Source organism: Brachyistius frenatus, unplaced genomic scaffold (genome assembly GCF_029030835.1).
Source record: "Brachyistius frenatus isolate BFR_SWC_R1_liver_20210118 unplaced genomic scaffold, ASM2903083v1 Contig_105, whole genome shotgun sequence".
NCBI lineage: Eukaryota > Metazoa > Chordata > Actinopteri > Embiotocidae > Brachyistius > Brachyistius frenatus.
The window spans coordinates 111,058-127,271 of NW_027210704.1; the positions used below are offsets into that span (position 1 = coordinate 111,058).

A 16,214-nucleotide genomic window follows, 5' to 3' on the forward strand; every position below is an offset into this window, starting at 1 on the left:
AAGATTTTACTGTTTATTTTTTATGGCCCTTAGTGGATAAAACAGCTGTCAGCCTTTTCATTTCACGCTTTACCATCACTGTCTCACTCACGAGCTTCCATCATAAACATCATAAATTACAATCACAATTAATCAGGTGACACATTTTATTAGATTTACTCATGACAAAACTGTTTACTACTGCAGTGTCTCATCATCATTGTCATCATCATCATCATCCATAAATCTTTACCACTGTGGATTTAGAGTCATGATGATATAAGATTAAAGGTCATGCATGACCTTCTTCAGCACAGTTTCCATGAACTAAGTTTGGGGTTGAGGAGGATGCAGCACAGCAGACTTCCACCCAGATCTTAGGCCTGGAACACACTGCCCGCCTGGAGTGTATGTTACCTCTGATGCGCGTCTCAGCTGCGGCTTGCTTGCGTGCGTGTATCCACACCTACTGCGGCTGCAGGCCCTATTATCGAATCAATGAGTTTCTCTTTGATAATGGCCATCAGTATAGTATTGTTTGAGGTACATGAAGTGAACCAAAAAGCAGTCACGTTTTTTTGTTTACCTTCGTTTAGAGCGAGACACACAGAAACACCCAGGCCCTCACAGAGGAGCGATACAGTGGCTGCTCTGATCTGTTTATATGAACACTGAAATGAAACGACACCACGCGGGCAGCGTGTTCCAGGCCTGAGAGTGCGTCCTGTTTCAGACCTGCGTTCGCATGTTTATTGACAGTCTCACCATAGACTACACTACAATGTGCAGAAACAAAAACCTAAAAAAACATGGGCACTGGACTTAAAAACAGCAGCAACAAGAAGAAGATTCAATACTGACGTTATTGTACGGTGAAAAAATGGGCTCAGTGTGACTCAATCTACAGCCCACAGTGAGCGAACAGGCTGAGGTCTGTACATTATCTATCAACTTTTAGGATAATGAAGCCCACTATTTCCTCTAGTAATCAGAGACATTGCAGCACATGTAAGGAGCCACAAGAAAAAGGGAAACTGAACATGATTAAAGAGTCGCGTGACACCACTTGTCCAAAACAACAGAAAGAAGCCATCACTTTCACAAATTCACTGGGAGCCTCCTGCACTACGATTAAGTAGGGAACAATAATCTGAAATCTGAGGAGAGAGCAGATCTGAACCAGAAAAAGGGGACAGCAGCTCGTCAATGAAAAGTCATTGAAAGTGAACAATACCAACACATTGTTCTCCTGGGGTTTGTGTTGCTCGCCTCAGACAGGCGGTGAAGAGTTGACCTTGAACTCCGACTAAACAAGTGCTTAATCTGTGATTCTATTACTCTGCTAAACTGGCTGGAGAGGGGAGGGGGCAGTCATAGAGTGCTGGTTTACATTCTTTTGCACGCTTCTTTTAAATTTCACTCAATAAAACTGATTGTCTGTATTTTAATGCTGAATGCATATAACTGTGTTCACACTGTATTTACGAGCATACCGCCCGCTTAATGTGTTCGTGGTGTTCATGGTGCATGTTGCATCCACGTACAGTACATGCAGTTGTGATGTTAGACATGTGCCACTGAGAAAGATTAAATTCTGCTTTTTTGACACTGTGTTTCTCAACAAGGCTTCCTGGAAGTATTTTTGACAAGGACACAAAGTGACAGATGGAGGAAGGAGCTGAATGAAAAACAAGTGCAAGGGGGGGAAGGTGAGAATGTGCACGTAATGACACATGCAGTCGTCGAATGTGGCTCATTTACTTCCTGCGAGGAACCACCTCTCATCTTTTTATTGGTCTCTTCCTCACATCCACCGTTTTGTCCCTTGTTTTATGGCTTCTCTCTCCCCTTTTTCATCGTTCTCCACTTCTTTCTCTCGTATTTACTTTGGTCTTTTCTCCCTTTGTCAGTTTCTCTTGTTTTATTCATGGTTGACTGGAATCATCCTTCTATTTTTGTTCTCTCTGTCACTCAGAAAAAAATAACCAAGAAATATATAATATACAATGGAACAGTAACACAAATAAATAATGTTTCCTCCATCTGCTTTCCCTGATTTTGCCTTCATAACACACACCGACCGCAACGACCTTTACAGTTCCTTCAAAGCCAAACTAATTGAGAGTAATATTGGTGATGTTTGTGAAGTTAAAAACACTGGTGCACTGACTTAAACTCAGTTTTTTTCATCCGTTGAACTCTGTTTGCTGCATGATAGATTATTTTCAAATCAATCAAAAGCACCAAAAAACAAGTGTTTTTTTTTGTGTAATTCATAAATAAATACCTTTTTTTCTTTTTAATTTTCCAATTTTTTTTATTCTCACAGAATGAAAAGAATGAATCCCAGGAACCCAATCTTTTACATTTCTTACATTGTTTTGTTTTGATTTTCCAACTTAATTATCTTATTGTGTTCTATTGAAACTATTGTAAATGTGTACTAATAACTACTCAAACTTCTTTCTGTTTGCATTCAGACGGTGTCAATATATCTCTTCAACTTCTGTCCTTGTCTTACTTGTAATTCTTGTCAGCTGTTATTTCTCTCTGTGTCAGACTCTCCTTCTGTATCCCTAGAAGCTCTCACTGTCCCCTGGCTCCTGTCTCACTGTAGTACCTCTGTCTTTGCAGACTCCTTTAAATACCTTCTTCCATCTTTCTTCCAGGCCTGTTGTTGTTTGGTAGCAGGCTCGTCTTTTGGAACTAACAAATACTAAAAAGTGTCTGATTTATCCCTCCTGTCTCCTCTTGTCGTACCATTTGTCTTTTCACACCTCAGCTCTTGTACTACAGGGAATCCTCTAGCTTGTCCTCCTTTAAGAGACAAAGTTAGTTGTTAGGTGTGTTTGCATCAAAGGTTACACTTCACTTCTACTTCAGTTTAGGTAAAAGGACTTCAGGAAGCTTTAGAGTTTCTGCAGCATACTGCAGTCAGTTTTGTATACGTGCATAATCAGCATCCAATGTGACTTTGTGAGACTGGTTGTAGAAGCGCAGTCACCGCAAAGGATTTGGAGAACACAGTCAAACCTTCTAACACTGTTTTTCAGTGTTTTGACTAGTTTTCTTACATCCTACAATCCTGCACATCTTCTCTTTTCCTTTAGAGAAAAACTTTCTTTTGAATGCCTGACATTTTTTTTACGGGCTCTGTCCTCCTTTACGTCACTCCTTTCTTCCCCTCAGTGCTCATTTGAAATCAATTAATTTTCAGTTTTCTTTTTCTACTGCTAAAAACATCACTCTTTTACAGATCCAGAAGAGCAGTGTAAGTTCACAGGTGTAATTTTATCTTTCCCCATTACCACTCGGTGTCACCGCGAACTTTGACTCCAATTTAAATCTGTGTTATGTCCCATTCAGACTGAAATGTTGTGAAAGAGTCCCTCTCAAATGTGGATTTGTTTTCCATCAATAGAACACATGTGAAAAGTGATATTCATATAACGATGATAAATGCACACACCTGAATTCATTCAATCCTCTGAATTAAAAATCTGTCAAACATAATTAGTGTATTGTTCATAAAGTACTCAGAGGTGTGTGCATGTGTGCGTATGAGGCTTTTGTTGTGTCATGTGGTACCTTATCTAGGTAAGTGTAGCTCCATGTCTTTCCATCAGCAAACACTCTGGAGATGATTCTTCCCTGACTGTCGTACTCCCACCTGTCTGTGGTCGGACCCCTCTGAAGGCCTGTCACCTGCCCCGTACTGGACACAAAGACACACACACATTACAAACTGATTTTCTGTAATGATTATTATTGGGACACTCCAGCGCCACTGGCCAGTCTCATCTCGAGCCTGTGAGCTTCCTGTAGCTGTCTGAAGTATGTTGGAGGACACTGTTTGCAATCAGACTGTACAATAACTCACCTCTGGCCAAATCCATCAAACATCAATAACACTGTTGCACTGTTGTTTATTTTAATTTAATATTCTTCAAAAAATGTTTTGTATATAATGTGCATTTAATTTTTTTCTATCTATCTATCTATCTATCTATCGATCGATCGATCGATCGATCGATCGATCTATCTATCTATCTATCTATCTATCTATCTATCTATCTATCTATCTATCTATCTATCTATCTATCTATCTATCTATCTATCTATCTATCTATCTATCTATCTATCTATCTATCTATCTATCTATCTATCTATCTATCTATCTATCTATCTATCTATCTATCTATCTATCTATCTATCTATCTATCTATCTATCTATCTGTAGGAGGACGCTGTAACGTGATAAATACCCCATACAGAAGGACTTACCTGGAGTACGTCAAGTTTACTGACAGCAGCTTGCTGCTGGGAATCCAAAGTGTTGGATGGCCCTGAGTGTCATACATGATCTTCAGCAGGAACTTCCTGTGGTCATCATATATCTTCTCTGTTCGCAGTGTCCGATCATAATCCACAGACAGCAGGTTTCTACCATTCACCTGAAGGGGCGGAGACACACAAATTAATGATTAACACTAAATGAATCCCTGCTGCCATCCATTCAATATCTGAACAACACTACAAGCAGTTCGTATAGGATTCTGTGATTCATCTCAACACTAGGCGAGCGCTTTCTTCAACGTTTGTGCTTTCACTTTTGCATGCGATTTGTCCTCAGGGGCCACCATACACAGCAGTAGAAGGATTAAACATGCTTGGTTTGTCTTGACGGTTGCAACGCAAATCTACAAAGAAAACCACTCAGAGTGACGGACAACTTCCTTGTTTTATGGTCACAAACTTACTGAGGCCTTAAAACACCCATAAAAATGCTTCATGGCTGTCTAAGCAAACAAACAAGCAATAAGTAACCTCAGGTGTTAAAGGCCTGTTAATAACTGAGTGAATTGAAATAAACTTGCGATCCAGGACCCGTAAAACACTGAAACATCACAGCTCCAGCTCGCCAGTCTTTATTGCTTTCTAAATGACACGCTGTTTGTTCAAAGTCCGATTTACAAAGACAGATAGCCCCAGGTCTGGTGCTGAACTCACCTTATGGATCCTGAAGGAGATGAGAAATACTATGAATGAGCCAATCGATTGTTTTACAGACCGTTTTCATTAAAGAGAGAGTCTTGCTGGAAAACGGTCAAGAGTCATTTTTCTCATCATTTTTATTTGAGCCACTCATTCATTTGTAAATTAGCACTAGTTGAATGCATTGAGGTGAATAAAAGGGGGCAGAGAGGGAGGATATTGGGATGCTGGCTGGTTGCCAGCTGGATGAAACACAACACCATCTGGACAACAGCCAGAGCCATGCACAAATCATTCTGCGGACTAGCATGGTGTATCATGTTAATGTGGATCCAAGGAAAATGAGGACTTTTATTTCAACGTACTGCTAAATAGGACTTTTAATTGTCCTCTGATAGTCCTTATTTATAACTGCCGGGGTGGCCATTAAACTCATCTCAAACCAATTTCAGCACATTCAGGATTTTCCTCTCTGAAGACTAATTTAGTGCTCAACTATTATGTTGTCATCTTCACTGAGTCCTTTGGGTTTATATGTACATGTCTTGTCTATGTCACCTTTCCTATTTCCCCCAAATTGCACATCTTATGTCCTTTAAACCAATACAGTGAACCCTTGTTTTTCGCGGGGGTTACGTTCCAAATAGAAACCGTGATAGGCGAAATCCGTGAAGTAGTAACCTTTATTTTACAATTGAAATAGATAGAACTGGACATTAAATATATCTACGTTACATATTGTCGTAATGTGATTTCAATGCACGATGCAAATCCGTGAAGCAGCGAGACCGTGAAAGGTGAACCGCGTTATAGCGAGGGTTCACTGTACATGTTTTTCTGGCCAATTTTCAACTTTGTTTTTTTTTCCCACACTGTCCCTATGTGTGTGTACCTGCTCTTCCATCTTTGTTGGAGACAGTAATTGACCTTCATAGTGAGACATTTTTAAAATATGAGGCCACAACGGCCAGTGTTCATAACGACTTTCTGATCTTTGGGGTTAACACTTGGATCTCTGGCTGATTTTTAAACACTTGGATCTGGCACCCATCGGTCAGATCAGTGTGATGTACATCAGAACATTTCAGACAAACATCTGGAGTGCAGCAATGGAACGAGCTCCCAATGTTGAGCTCCACATCCCCTTAATCTGCTGCGTGTCTATCATCCATACATTATTGACAAAAATGATAGAGAAAATCTCATTTGCTAAACAAATAGATCGAGAGTGAAGAAGCCCATCACCAGCTGTCCTACATGATTGACTTATCATCTCATAGGTTGCCAGCATTGACATTTCATGTCTGATAGCATATGTTCTCATTATTTTATCCAACAAGCTGCTCAGACAAGCAATTTCTCATTAACTGGCATCTTGTGCACAATGCACATCCCTCAGCCGGATTAGCATAGCATATAAAAACACTCTAAATATTAACATTTAGCGGAAAGGCTGGATTAAAGTTCACCGCTGTTCATCGAGCCCCGCAGTACCTCATCACTATAAACGGCTTAATTTGACGTCTTGTGCTGCTGCAAGACAGCTGGACTGTAGTTGTGTTAATGAAGACCAATTCTCACACACCTGAATCACCGATGTGCAGCAGACATGCAGAATACATTTTGTATTTATGCTCACCTTTGCATACCCAGTTACAAAAACAAATCTACCTGCAGATCATTATTGCTAGCAGCACTCCCCCATTAGCACAAGTGGGCCACCTCATTCAAGTTTATTGGACCATGTTGAAAGTGGCACTACTGTTGTAGATCAAACTCTCCAGAGGCCACATGGCTGCACGTGTTTCCTCCTATTACGCTGGGCTAGTTAGAGAGTGCTTAATTTAATATTCAAGCACTGCAGACGAATCGCTGGTCCCTTCCCTCCACAGACACACGGAGGTGGACAAATGATGAGATTCCCATTACTCTGTTTTTTGAGCATTGCTTTCTTATAGGGGGTCAGCTGGACACACATGCAGGGGGGATTTGAAACTCTGAATTGCCTGTGCATTGTGAATTTGACTATATGTGCACTAACCCTGTGAACCTGTACCCCACCTCTGCCCAGTGTGTGCTGGAACGGGCTCTAACCCCCCTGCGACCCTGTGGGTTTAATGAATGTATGGTGTCATAACAGTGTTCCCATATATTTTCAGATAAGAATATGTTATTAATTTACACATGTATATACTTGAATTAAAGTGAATTCAACTGGAACTATGGGCGTCCATATCTCAAAGCTGCTATACGTAAACAGATAATGAATAACAATATGATGAATTTCAACTTCAGATATTTTCAGATAAGTTATAACTGTTGACAAAAGCTGTAAATTGTTATGGCTCGGGGAGTGTGAAAAATCACACAGAGGATTCCACTCGCTGAGCAAGGCTATGCATTCAGCGAGACAAATAATTCACATGCTACCACGGCAACCCATTGGATATAATTTTGCTAGTCACTGTCACCTCTGGCTCAGGCTAGCTATGTGCATTCCTATTTAAAAATAAACTGTGTATATTGCGCAGGTAACGTGTACAAAAGTTTACGGCATTCACAAAAGAAAAAAAAAAAGATGGATAATTTGCTTTCACTGATGAGTTTCTTTTAGAAACGTTGGCTACGTTGTGTCTGTGTCAAAGGGTATTTTTGGGGAACATGCAAATGTGACTAAATCTAGGCAAGTGGACGTCACGTGTGCATGACCTAAAGAGGTCAAAGGTCGGAGGCCCAGGTCGTTAATTAGAAATTATGTTCTTCTCTGAAGGTTGATCTGCTTACTAGATCGACTTCTGTTTCATAATCTTCTGTACACGGTGAGGAAAGGATGAGACCATGAAACTATGTATAACTGACCAAGGTTTAGCGACTCTACTTTATTTAAACAGCTGTATTTGTGTCATCAGTTGTGTCTGTTGGTGTAGAAACCTCTCCATGTTACGCTGATCAACGTAATATTAATATGATTTTGGACAACCACAACCGGTGTGTTCTGTGATTTTTCTTTGAATCCGGGTTCTTTATTAGCAGCTTTTCCACGACACTCATCATGTACCATAAATATGAGAAGAGTTTAAGATGGATATTGTTACACTTCAGAGAACCAGGCAATGTTGCTACCTAATTTAATACAATTGATATGAGCTCAAATATCAATATAAGCCTTTTTTTTTTTAATCAAGATAAAGTCTTCACACGTAAATAAATGTAAACTTTTACAAGAAACAGGAAATATGTTGCCAAGGATACACTGCTGGCTTCTAATTTACAAGACCAACAATCGGTCTATCAGTAGCTAAATCAGTCACTAGCTTCAACCTAGAAATAAGCTCCTCCAGCCTCCCAGAATGCACTCTTAAAAATACCCTCCCACCCATCCATCATCTTTATACATACTGCTTGGATATGCCAAACGCAGGAGGTAGAGGCAAAAGTAAAGTGCCACCACTCATTTCTACAGAGATATATGATGAATTAAAATGGTCCCTATCAGAAGGACTACCCATTTTCAGTAAGTCCGTCCATCCCTACTTTCTCTCTGTTATTCTCTGCTTCCGTGGAGCTTCAGCTGGAGAGGACTCACCCTGAGTTTTCTTCCGAAAACGATGACCTTCCCGCGTGTCTGCTCCTTCCTGAACCTCCACTCCACCAGGTTCTGGCCATTTTCTCCCGGCAGGGTCATGTTGCGTCTGGCTACAGTCGGGTTAGCGGCACCTAGATGGATATGAAAAAGACGTGAACCCAGGTAATATTTTATTGTGAGAAAAATGCGCATGAATAAGAAAAGCAAAACAAAAACATAAGATACATATGATGCATCTACATGTTAGAACTGAGTCTATTGAATGCTGACTTTGATATTTTTGAGTCAGTCGCTGTAATTCCTGTATTAAAGTGATTTGGCTTCAATACTGTGATTATACAACAAGATACCGACTAAATAAAATAAGTAATAAAAATGTATTCATATTGTGAAGCAATTTGCTCTGAAAATATAAAACCTTTTGTTAGTGCGATCTCTGTTTCCATGGCAACACATGGGGTATGACGTCAGTCGACTCTCTCTGTACCGTGTGCAATGTTTACTACTGGGCCGACCCTTTGTAACAACTTAGCAACATAGATAAATTCTAGTCCGTTTTAATGCTTTCTGGAAATGGTGGGATTTCTCAAACTGAATAAATACATCACATAGACAAACAAAGCTGGTTAGCTGGCTCAGACGTATCGTAACTAAGATATCCATTGAAAAAAGATATTGATGGAACACTTGTATTTCTAAGATGTTAGGATAGTGTCATTTAAAAAAAAAAAAAAAAATTATTCACTTTATTAATCCCCGAGGGGAAATTTCTTGTCTTAAAACCTGGTCAAGCTAAGTGATTCTAAGTGCATGGTCCGTGCTTCTCACAGCTATCCGTGGTGTTACACGTGTTGCTCGGGGCGACCAAAAAGAACAAAAAGAGACCCGTTTTCACCAAATGGCCCATAACAAGTAAAAACAACATTATATTGCATATTATATGAAATACAATTCCAATTATATATTACCATTGAAATGGGGGGTGTGCTGTCATATGCTGATTTGAGCGCGTTCCAAATACACAGTTGAACAATCAGATTTCTGGGTCGGAGATACTTGTTGTATAACGTGCCTTGCACATTACCTACTATGCTGCACACTATTTTACAGTTGATGGCAATCATTCTAATGATGCCAGCACTGTAGTACCACTGACATAAACATTAATTTAACTCTGCAATCGGCACATGCAAGTGTGGTTTTTGATCATGTACAACAGTATCCACTCAGGGAGGTTCAATTTCTATTCACCACTTTACACTATTAACGTTTGTCAAGGTAAGTTTTGAATGTGGTTTAAATCTTCCACTGAATCCATGTCATTCTATCATATAAACTTTCTTTGGGGCTAGTTTTGAACCATCACACAAAACACAGCCTGCACTGATCGGAGATCAGACACTGATCATTGTGAGCATAACTTCTTTATAGCTGTGACAGTTTCACGGCTGCAGTTCGGTAGCTGCAAATGCAGACTTGTAAATCTGAAAAGTATGCACTATATAACCAAGCAGTAAACATGAATAAAAGCAGACGTATATTAGAGAAACATCTCCTACTTTATCTGAAGCAACATTTCAACTTACTACACGCTGAATTTCATACCGTGAATAATGCAAGCTAGTCAATAAAGTCAATAATCAATAAAGTAGAAAGAACACATTTCAGTCTTGAACATCTCTGAGATGTTGAAGAAAATGATCATTACAATGTAAAAGATACAGATTAGTAGTAAACACACTAAAATGGGATATTTTGTGATAGTTGCAGGCGTAAAATCAAAACCTAATGTATAAAATCAAGCGGTGGCTTGAACACACCATACAGTATAATGACAAGTAGTGAGTGTCGGAGTAGAGCATCTGAAAACACTACTGACACCCCGCTGTGATCCTGTTCACAAACAGGCTGTTTAACTGCAGAGGGATGGGCTGGTGTCTCAAAGAAAAGTGAAAAATCGGATATGTGGAGTACTGAGAACTCCACCTAGTGCTGTACACACACTGCACCACATAAATCAAGATACTATTGATCTCAACTGCAAGAGAAGGTAGTGTGACATAAAACTGCATACCTGCCAGTATGTGGGGCTCGGTCTGGTAGTGGGTGTCCATCCCATTGGCATAGATGACCCTCAGTGAGTGGTCATTACCCACCTGGTAGCTGTTCCGCAGCTGGTCTATATGACAAACAAGACAATTGTCATAAGTGAACAGTAATAATCACTTTGAAGGCATTCATTCAAAAGCACATTTTCAACACTGAACTGAAGGAGAGAAAAAGAAAGACAAAGACAGGGAAGAGAGAACGTACAGGAGAGTAGAGGGAGATCTAGTCATGCATATAAAGAAAGAAACATTACAATTCATTTGTGAGGTCGGCATTTGAACGTGCTAATAGAGCACATAACCTACACAGAAACTACACATCTGGTGTCATATTTATTTTAAAATATTATTATCATCCGAATGAGTCCAACAAATTTCTTGAAACTTTCCCTTTTTAAAACATTTGAGACTACAAAAGTATTTTTCTTTTTTTCTAACCATGGTTTTTCCTTTTTACTAAGCTCCCATTTTTATTTCACATAAACAGGAGAGAGAAAAAAATACATCACTGTTAAACTAAATTATTGCTAAAATGAAACAAATAATTATTTACTAAGACATTTTAAACTTTTAAATCTGTCTGAATTGGAATTCCTGCAAACAGCAGATACATAGTTATTATTACATCTGATGTTGCGACGTGATATTCTGGGTTGTATCTTCTGGGGCTCATTCATCACTTATAACCACATCACTTTTCCAGAACAAAAGGGAGAGCTTTGTAGCACACATTCAAATGGGGAGATACAACACACATGCCTTATTGGAGCCAGACCACGATAATGCAACAGCAGGAATATGTACTGTAGTTGTGCTTGTAGAGCGTGACTGTCAAACTGCATTACCAACATGTTTTCCATGCTTTCACAAATCGATCAATATTATAATGTCAGAACAAGGCAACTGTGCAGTATTAGTTTGTTGATCATTTCTGTCCTGCACCTACACATAATACGGTTTCGCATTTCCTTCGATCACTTGCACACACATGCAGTTTATATGACAGCGAGAGGGTGTAACTATAAATAATGTACAAGAATTGATGGAGGGGAACACTACTCTTGTCGATGGCTTTGAATAACTTATTACGTTGTAATCAATACCGCTCTGCTGTGTGGAAGAATCTTCTGTTTTCCCTCACACATGTAGCTGGCTCTGAAACAAATCACCGCCGGCCACTTGAGGCCTCGCTTCAACTGGCTCATTAGTTCAGATTTAACAAGAGCAAAAGTGCTAAATTATTGCTCTGCCTCACTGTTTAGGCTTGAATGTCTGACATGAAGGATGATGAGACTGAGGATGCATTGACAGATCAATCTGCTGCTTGCAAACGGAGGTAGTGTACTTTAAAGGCAACTCCAAAACAATGTGCAGCCACAGTCCACAGAAAACAAAACCAAAGAAAGGGAGTAACTTCAGAGAGAACTGACTTATTTTGATGGAGTCACGGGACATTTTAGGTGAAGATACTTTATGTTAGTTATTCATTTATGAATTTTGAAACCCATTTAAAAAACTGCATTCATGTTTTCAATTGCTAAGAAAGAGCCTACAGCACACAGGATCAATGCTAGCAGGCCTTTTCAGGCTGCCACATGGATTATAAGAGAGGGACTGGTTGCTGTCTTCACACACACCTTTGAAGCTGAGGCTGCTTGGTACTGCGAATTGACAGCAGACATGCTAATAGGTAGCCCATTAGAAGCTTAAATGTCTTTTTTTTTTTTTTTTTTTAAATAGAGGCATAAGAATAACCAGAACAACACCATAGTTGAAAAAGACAAACAATATATTCAAATCCCTCTGAGTACACCAACCAACTGCGTTGTCATGAAAGAAGCAAACAACAAAACCATCAAAGCAGCCACTATTTATCACTGTGTACTGACGGGCTTCTGAATGTTTCTTTGCAGCACAAACAGGCAGAACTATGAAAAAGTCTGGCTTCACGCACACATAATGTTTTTAGTCTCAGAATGCAGATTTCTATATATCTATACATTTAATGATTTACAGTGTTTGGAGTAGAGGTATTGTATTGTCTCCTCAATTTGACCCAAACTCACAGTAATGGTGAGACAAGTTTGAGATAATACAACCACACATCATAGAATATTTTGTAACACTATGTAACATTGACCACGCACTGAAATTACTTAATTTGATTTTCTCACCTGTCACTGTAGACTGTATATTGTGTTAAAACTTGCATCTTCTTCCGTGAAGATGAGAATTGACCAACATATCAATACCTCTTGTAAAATAAGCTTTTTCCACTGACTACTTTCCCTCTGAAACACAGCCACACTCAGTGTTTAAAATGAAACCATTTACAGGTGGTGTAAATTCTTACAAGGACAATGTCCAGAAAATCAGGTCTGGATAGTGTCCAAAGTGCTTTTTTCACACATGTAGCACACAGAGCTGGAGCTTGAACGTGTTAGACATGTTCTGACCTACTGGATATACTGTTTTGGTTCAAGCGAAGGATGGAGGGCTCAATCGATTCAGGGATATGCATTTGTAAAACCAACATCGCAACAAAGTTAAAATCTGCAACCGAAGAGCTTGGCATCATCTCTGACAGTGATCTGTCCCTTGACTAACACATTTCAAATACAGGGTTGCAGCAAATGCAGGGTTAAGCTCTAAAACCATATTTCGCTTTCAGCTGGGACAGAATGCAGCTGCTTGGCTTTTAACTAACACAACAAGACAAGATCACATCAGCCCTGTTTCAGCCTCTCTTCACCAGTTAACAGGAGGCTTTAGAATTGATTTCAACATATTACTGATCACTTATGGAGCACTTCATGGTTCAGCCCCCAGCTGTATTTCATTGTTGCTACTATACGAGCCTGAGCGCAGCCTCAGGTAGGCCTCTGCTGGCCGTTCCTAAGTCCTGACTCAGGACTAAAGGCGAGCAGTCTTTTTCTAGCCTGTTTTATTATTATTTTTGGCGTATATTTTTGTTTAAGATTTTACCTGTATTATTTTTGTCTGGTTTTATTTGCCTCAGCACTCCTTTAATCCTGGAAATATCATGTAAAGCACTTTGTACCTGTTTTGAAAAGTGCTGCACACACACACACACACACACACACACACACACACACACACACACACACACACACACACACACACACACACACACACACACACACACACACACACACACACACACACACACACACACACACAGATGATTGTGTTGTGTGCATCTTACCCTGCACCAGAGTGTAGAAGGAGTCTATTGATGACAGGTTGGTTGTTATGGAAACGTCCTCATCCCTCCCTGACGTCTCGATGTCCACAGCAACGGCCCCTGACGACATGTCGCCGTGGAGATTGGTTACCACACCAGTGGGGAAGGTCACATTAGTCAGCCGACCCTCGCTGTCATAGCTGCAAGGACAGTGAGGATGCATTGGGGTGGTAGGTGGATGGTGGGGAGGAGGGGTGAAGGGACATTATTGGACATTACTGCTATGTGCTTATTGGATACCTGCAAAAAAGTACCTGAACACACACACACACACACACACACACACACACACACACACACACACACACACACACACACACACACACACACACACACACACACACACACACACACACACACACACACACACACACACACACACAGGGCCAGTTTTTTACAGCTAAATGTGTCAGAGCTCTGAAGATTTGCAATTTTTGTGAAGGTGGAATTTAACTGGATCTACGCAGCAGGAAGTAGAGCCTGGAATTAATTAATTGAATCAAACACACAGATGTCAAGGTTAGATCCAGTCATAAACTGTTGGTCTGAGTGGGAGCAGATCATCATATCATTATATTGTGATGCTTCTGTCAGAAGAGTTAGAAATTATTGTCTCACTGCAATAAAAACCATCCTGGCAGTTTGGTTAATATACTTATAGCCGGCTGTCAATTCATCCATTAGCACATAGCAGACACACTGGAACTCCAATACAAACACAGCGATGCAGCTTACTCATAAAAGGTAGTCCAGCCTATTTGGATGCTCTTGGTAGCCAGCAAGCCGCTGTTGCCATGGTAACTGAACAAGACCAGTTCCTGACCCTGAGCCGTGAGAGTCTTCAGACCTCCGTTAGTCCCGATGGTCAGCCAGATGACCTACACACACACACACACACACACACACACACACACACACACACACACACACACACACACACACACACACACACACACACACACACACACACACACACACACACACACACACACACACACACACACACTGTTCATATTCTGCACAGTTCTGTACTTCTGACAGTGTCTTGGATTATTCTTGAATTTTTTGGTGAGAATCAAGGCTGTATTGAAATATAAAAAAAGAAAGAATTACTGGTGTATTTTTCAACTTGCTTCTCTCATATTTTCCTTTCACCCACTGTCATTACCATTAATTCACAAACACCGTATCCTCAGTCTCATCCTGGCAAATCTACATTTTCATATGTCTAATAACTTGCAGAGAGCACCTGCGATGTTTTGAGATATAATTGGCCTTTAAAAACACAAACTGGAGGAAAAGCTTGTGAAAATATAAGCCTGCATATGGAAGTTTTAAAAACCTGCCCATCTCACCTGATTGTCAGGGGCGACCACACGTACGGGCATCCTGTTGGTGTCTCTACGGATACGGAGCGTGTTCCCGCTGCTGTCCGTCACCGCGGTTACATCCTCCTCATTGCTTCGGGTGGAAAACGTTTTTAAAAGACAGAGAAAAACAAGTCCAGAGGAGATCATTTCATACTGAGATGTACAAGTTTCTGCAAGGTATTGCAAATGTATGATCCTTTTTGTTCTTAACTCAAATATGTGTGGATTTGTAAACACACAAACCTGTAGCTGAAGTTGTATTTATAGTCTCCAGTGACCAGAGACATGGTGAACTGGTGAGTACCATTTGCATCAAACACATAGAGCTCCTGAGAGGCTGGGGAAGCCACTTCATAGGAGTTGGGACCTGAAGCCAAAGAGCCTGAAGACACACGGACAAAGACAGACAGTCAGACAGACTTTGGACTCCATTATAATGATGTTTTTTTCCACTTTATCAAACTCCTGCATTACCATCATTACATCGTTACATCATAACCTGTTACAATTAACCAGAATATCTGCATATATGCACAAGCACTTTGTTCATATTTCTGTTTTAACAGTTTATAAATAGTAATGGAAAATATTTGAAGCAGTAAACACCTGTGACAAAGCTGTTTGCCCTGTAAATAAAAGCACTAGTACTAAACTGTAGTTAAAGACAGCAGCACCTTATTTAAGTTACCACAACCAAAGAATACAACGAATAGATTCTTTCAAGATATGTCTTTTTTTTTTTGAAGTGCATAATATTTGACTAAATCTGGAGGTCTACTAACAGTGGGAGGAAAAAAGAGGACTGAAACAGAGGAGCTGAATAGCTAAAAAAAAAAACAGAAAATATGCCATGTACCCCTGTAATCTTATAATATTATATAATATTACATTACTATTATAAATCTTCTGAT

At 39.9% G+C, this 16,214-nt stretch overlaps 1 protein-coding gene across 5 annotated transcripts in view; it reads right to left on the reverse strand.

Moving 5' to 3' along the window:
• Positions 1–16,214, reverse strand: part of tenm3 (teneurin transmembrane protein 3) — a 340,668-nt gene that overhangs the window by 11,355 nt on the left and 313,099 nt on the right. For all 5 annotated transcript variants that reach the window (XM_069712012.1, XM_069712016.1, XM_069712015.1 and 2 more), the window contains 8 exons: positions 15,547–15,685; positions 15,289–15,394; positions 14,669–14,811; positions 13,895–14,073; positions 10,635–10,739; positions 8,561–8,691; positions 4,264–4,433; positions 3,568–3,694 (listed from right to left, as the gene is read on the reverse strand). In XM_069712012.1, the coding sequence (XP_069568113.1) occupies positions 3,568–3,694; positions 4,264–4,433; positions 8,561–8,691; positions 10,635–10,739; positions 13,895–14,073; positions 14,669–14,811; positions 15,289–15,394; positions 15,547–15,685 (1,100 nt within the window). The remainder of the gene's footprint in view (positions 1–3,567; positions 3,695–4,263; positions 4,434–8,560; positions 8,692–10,634; positions 10,740–13,894; positions 14,074–14,668; positions 14,812–15,288; positions 15,395–15,546; positions 15,686–16,214) is intronic.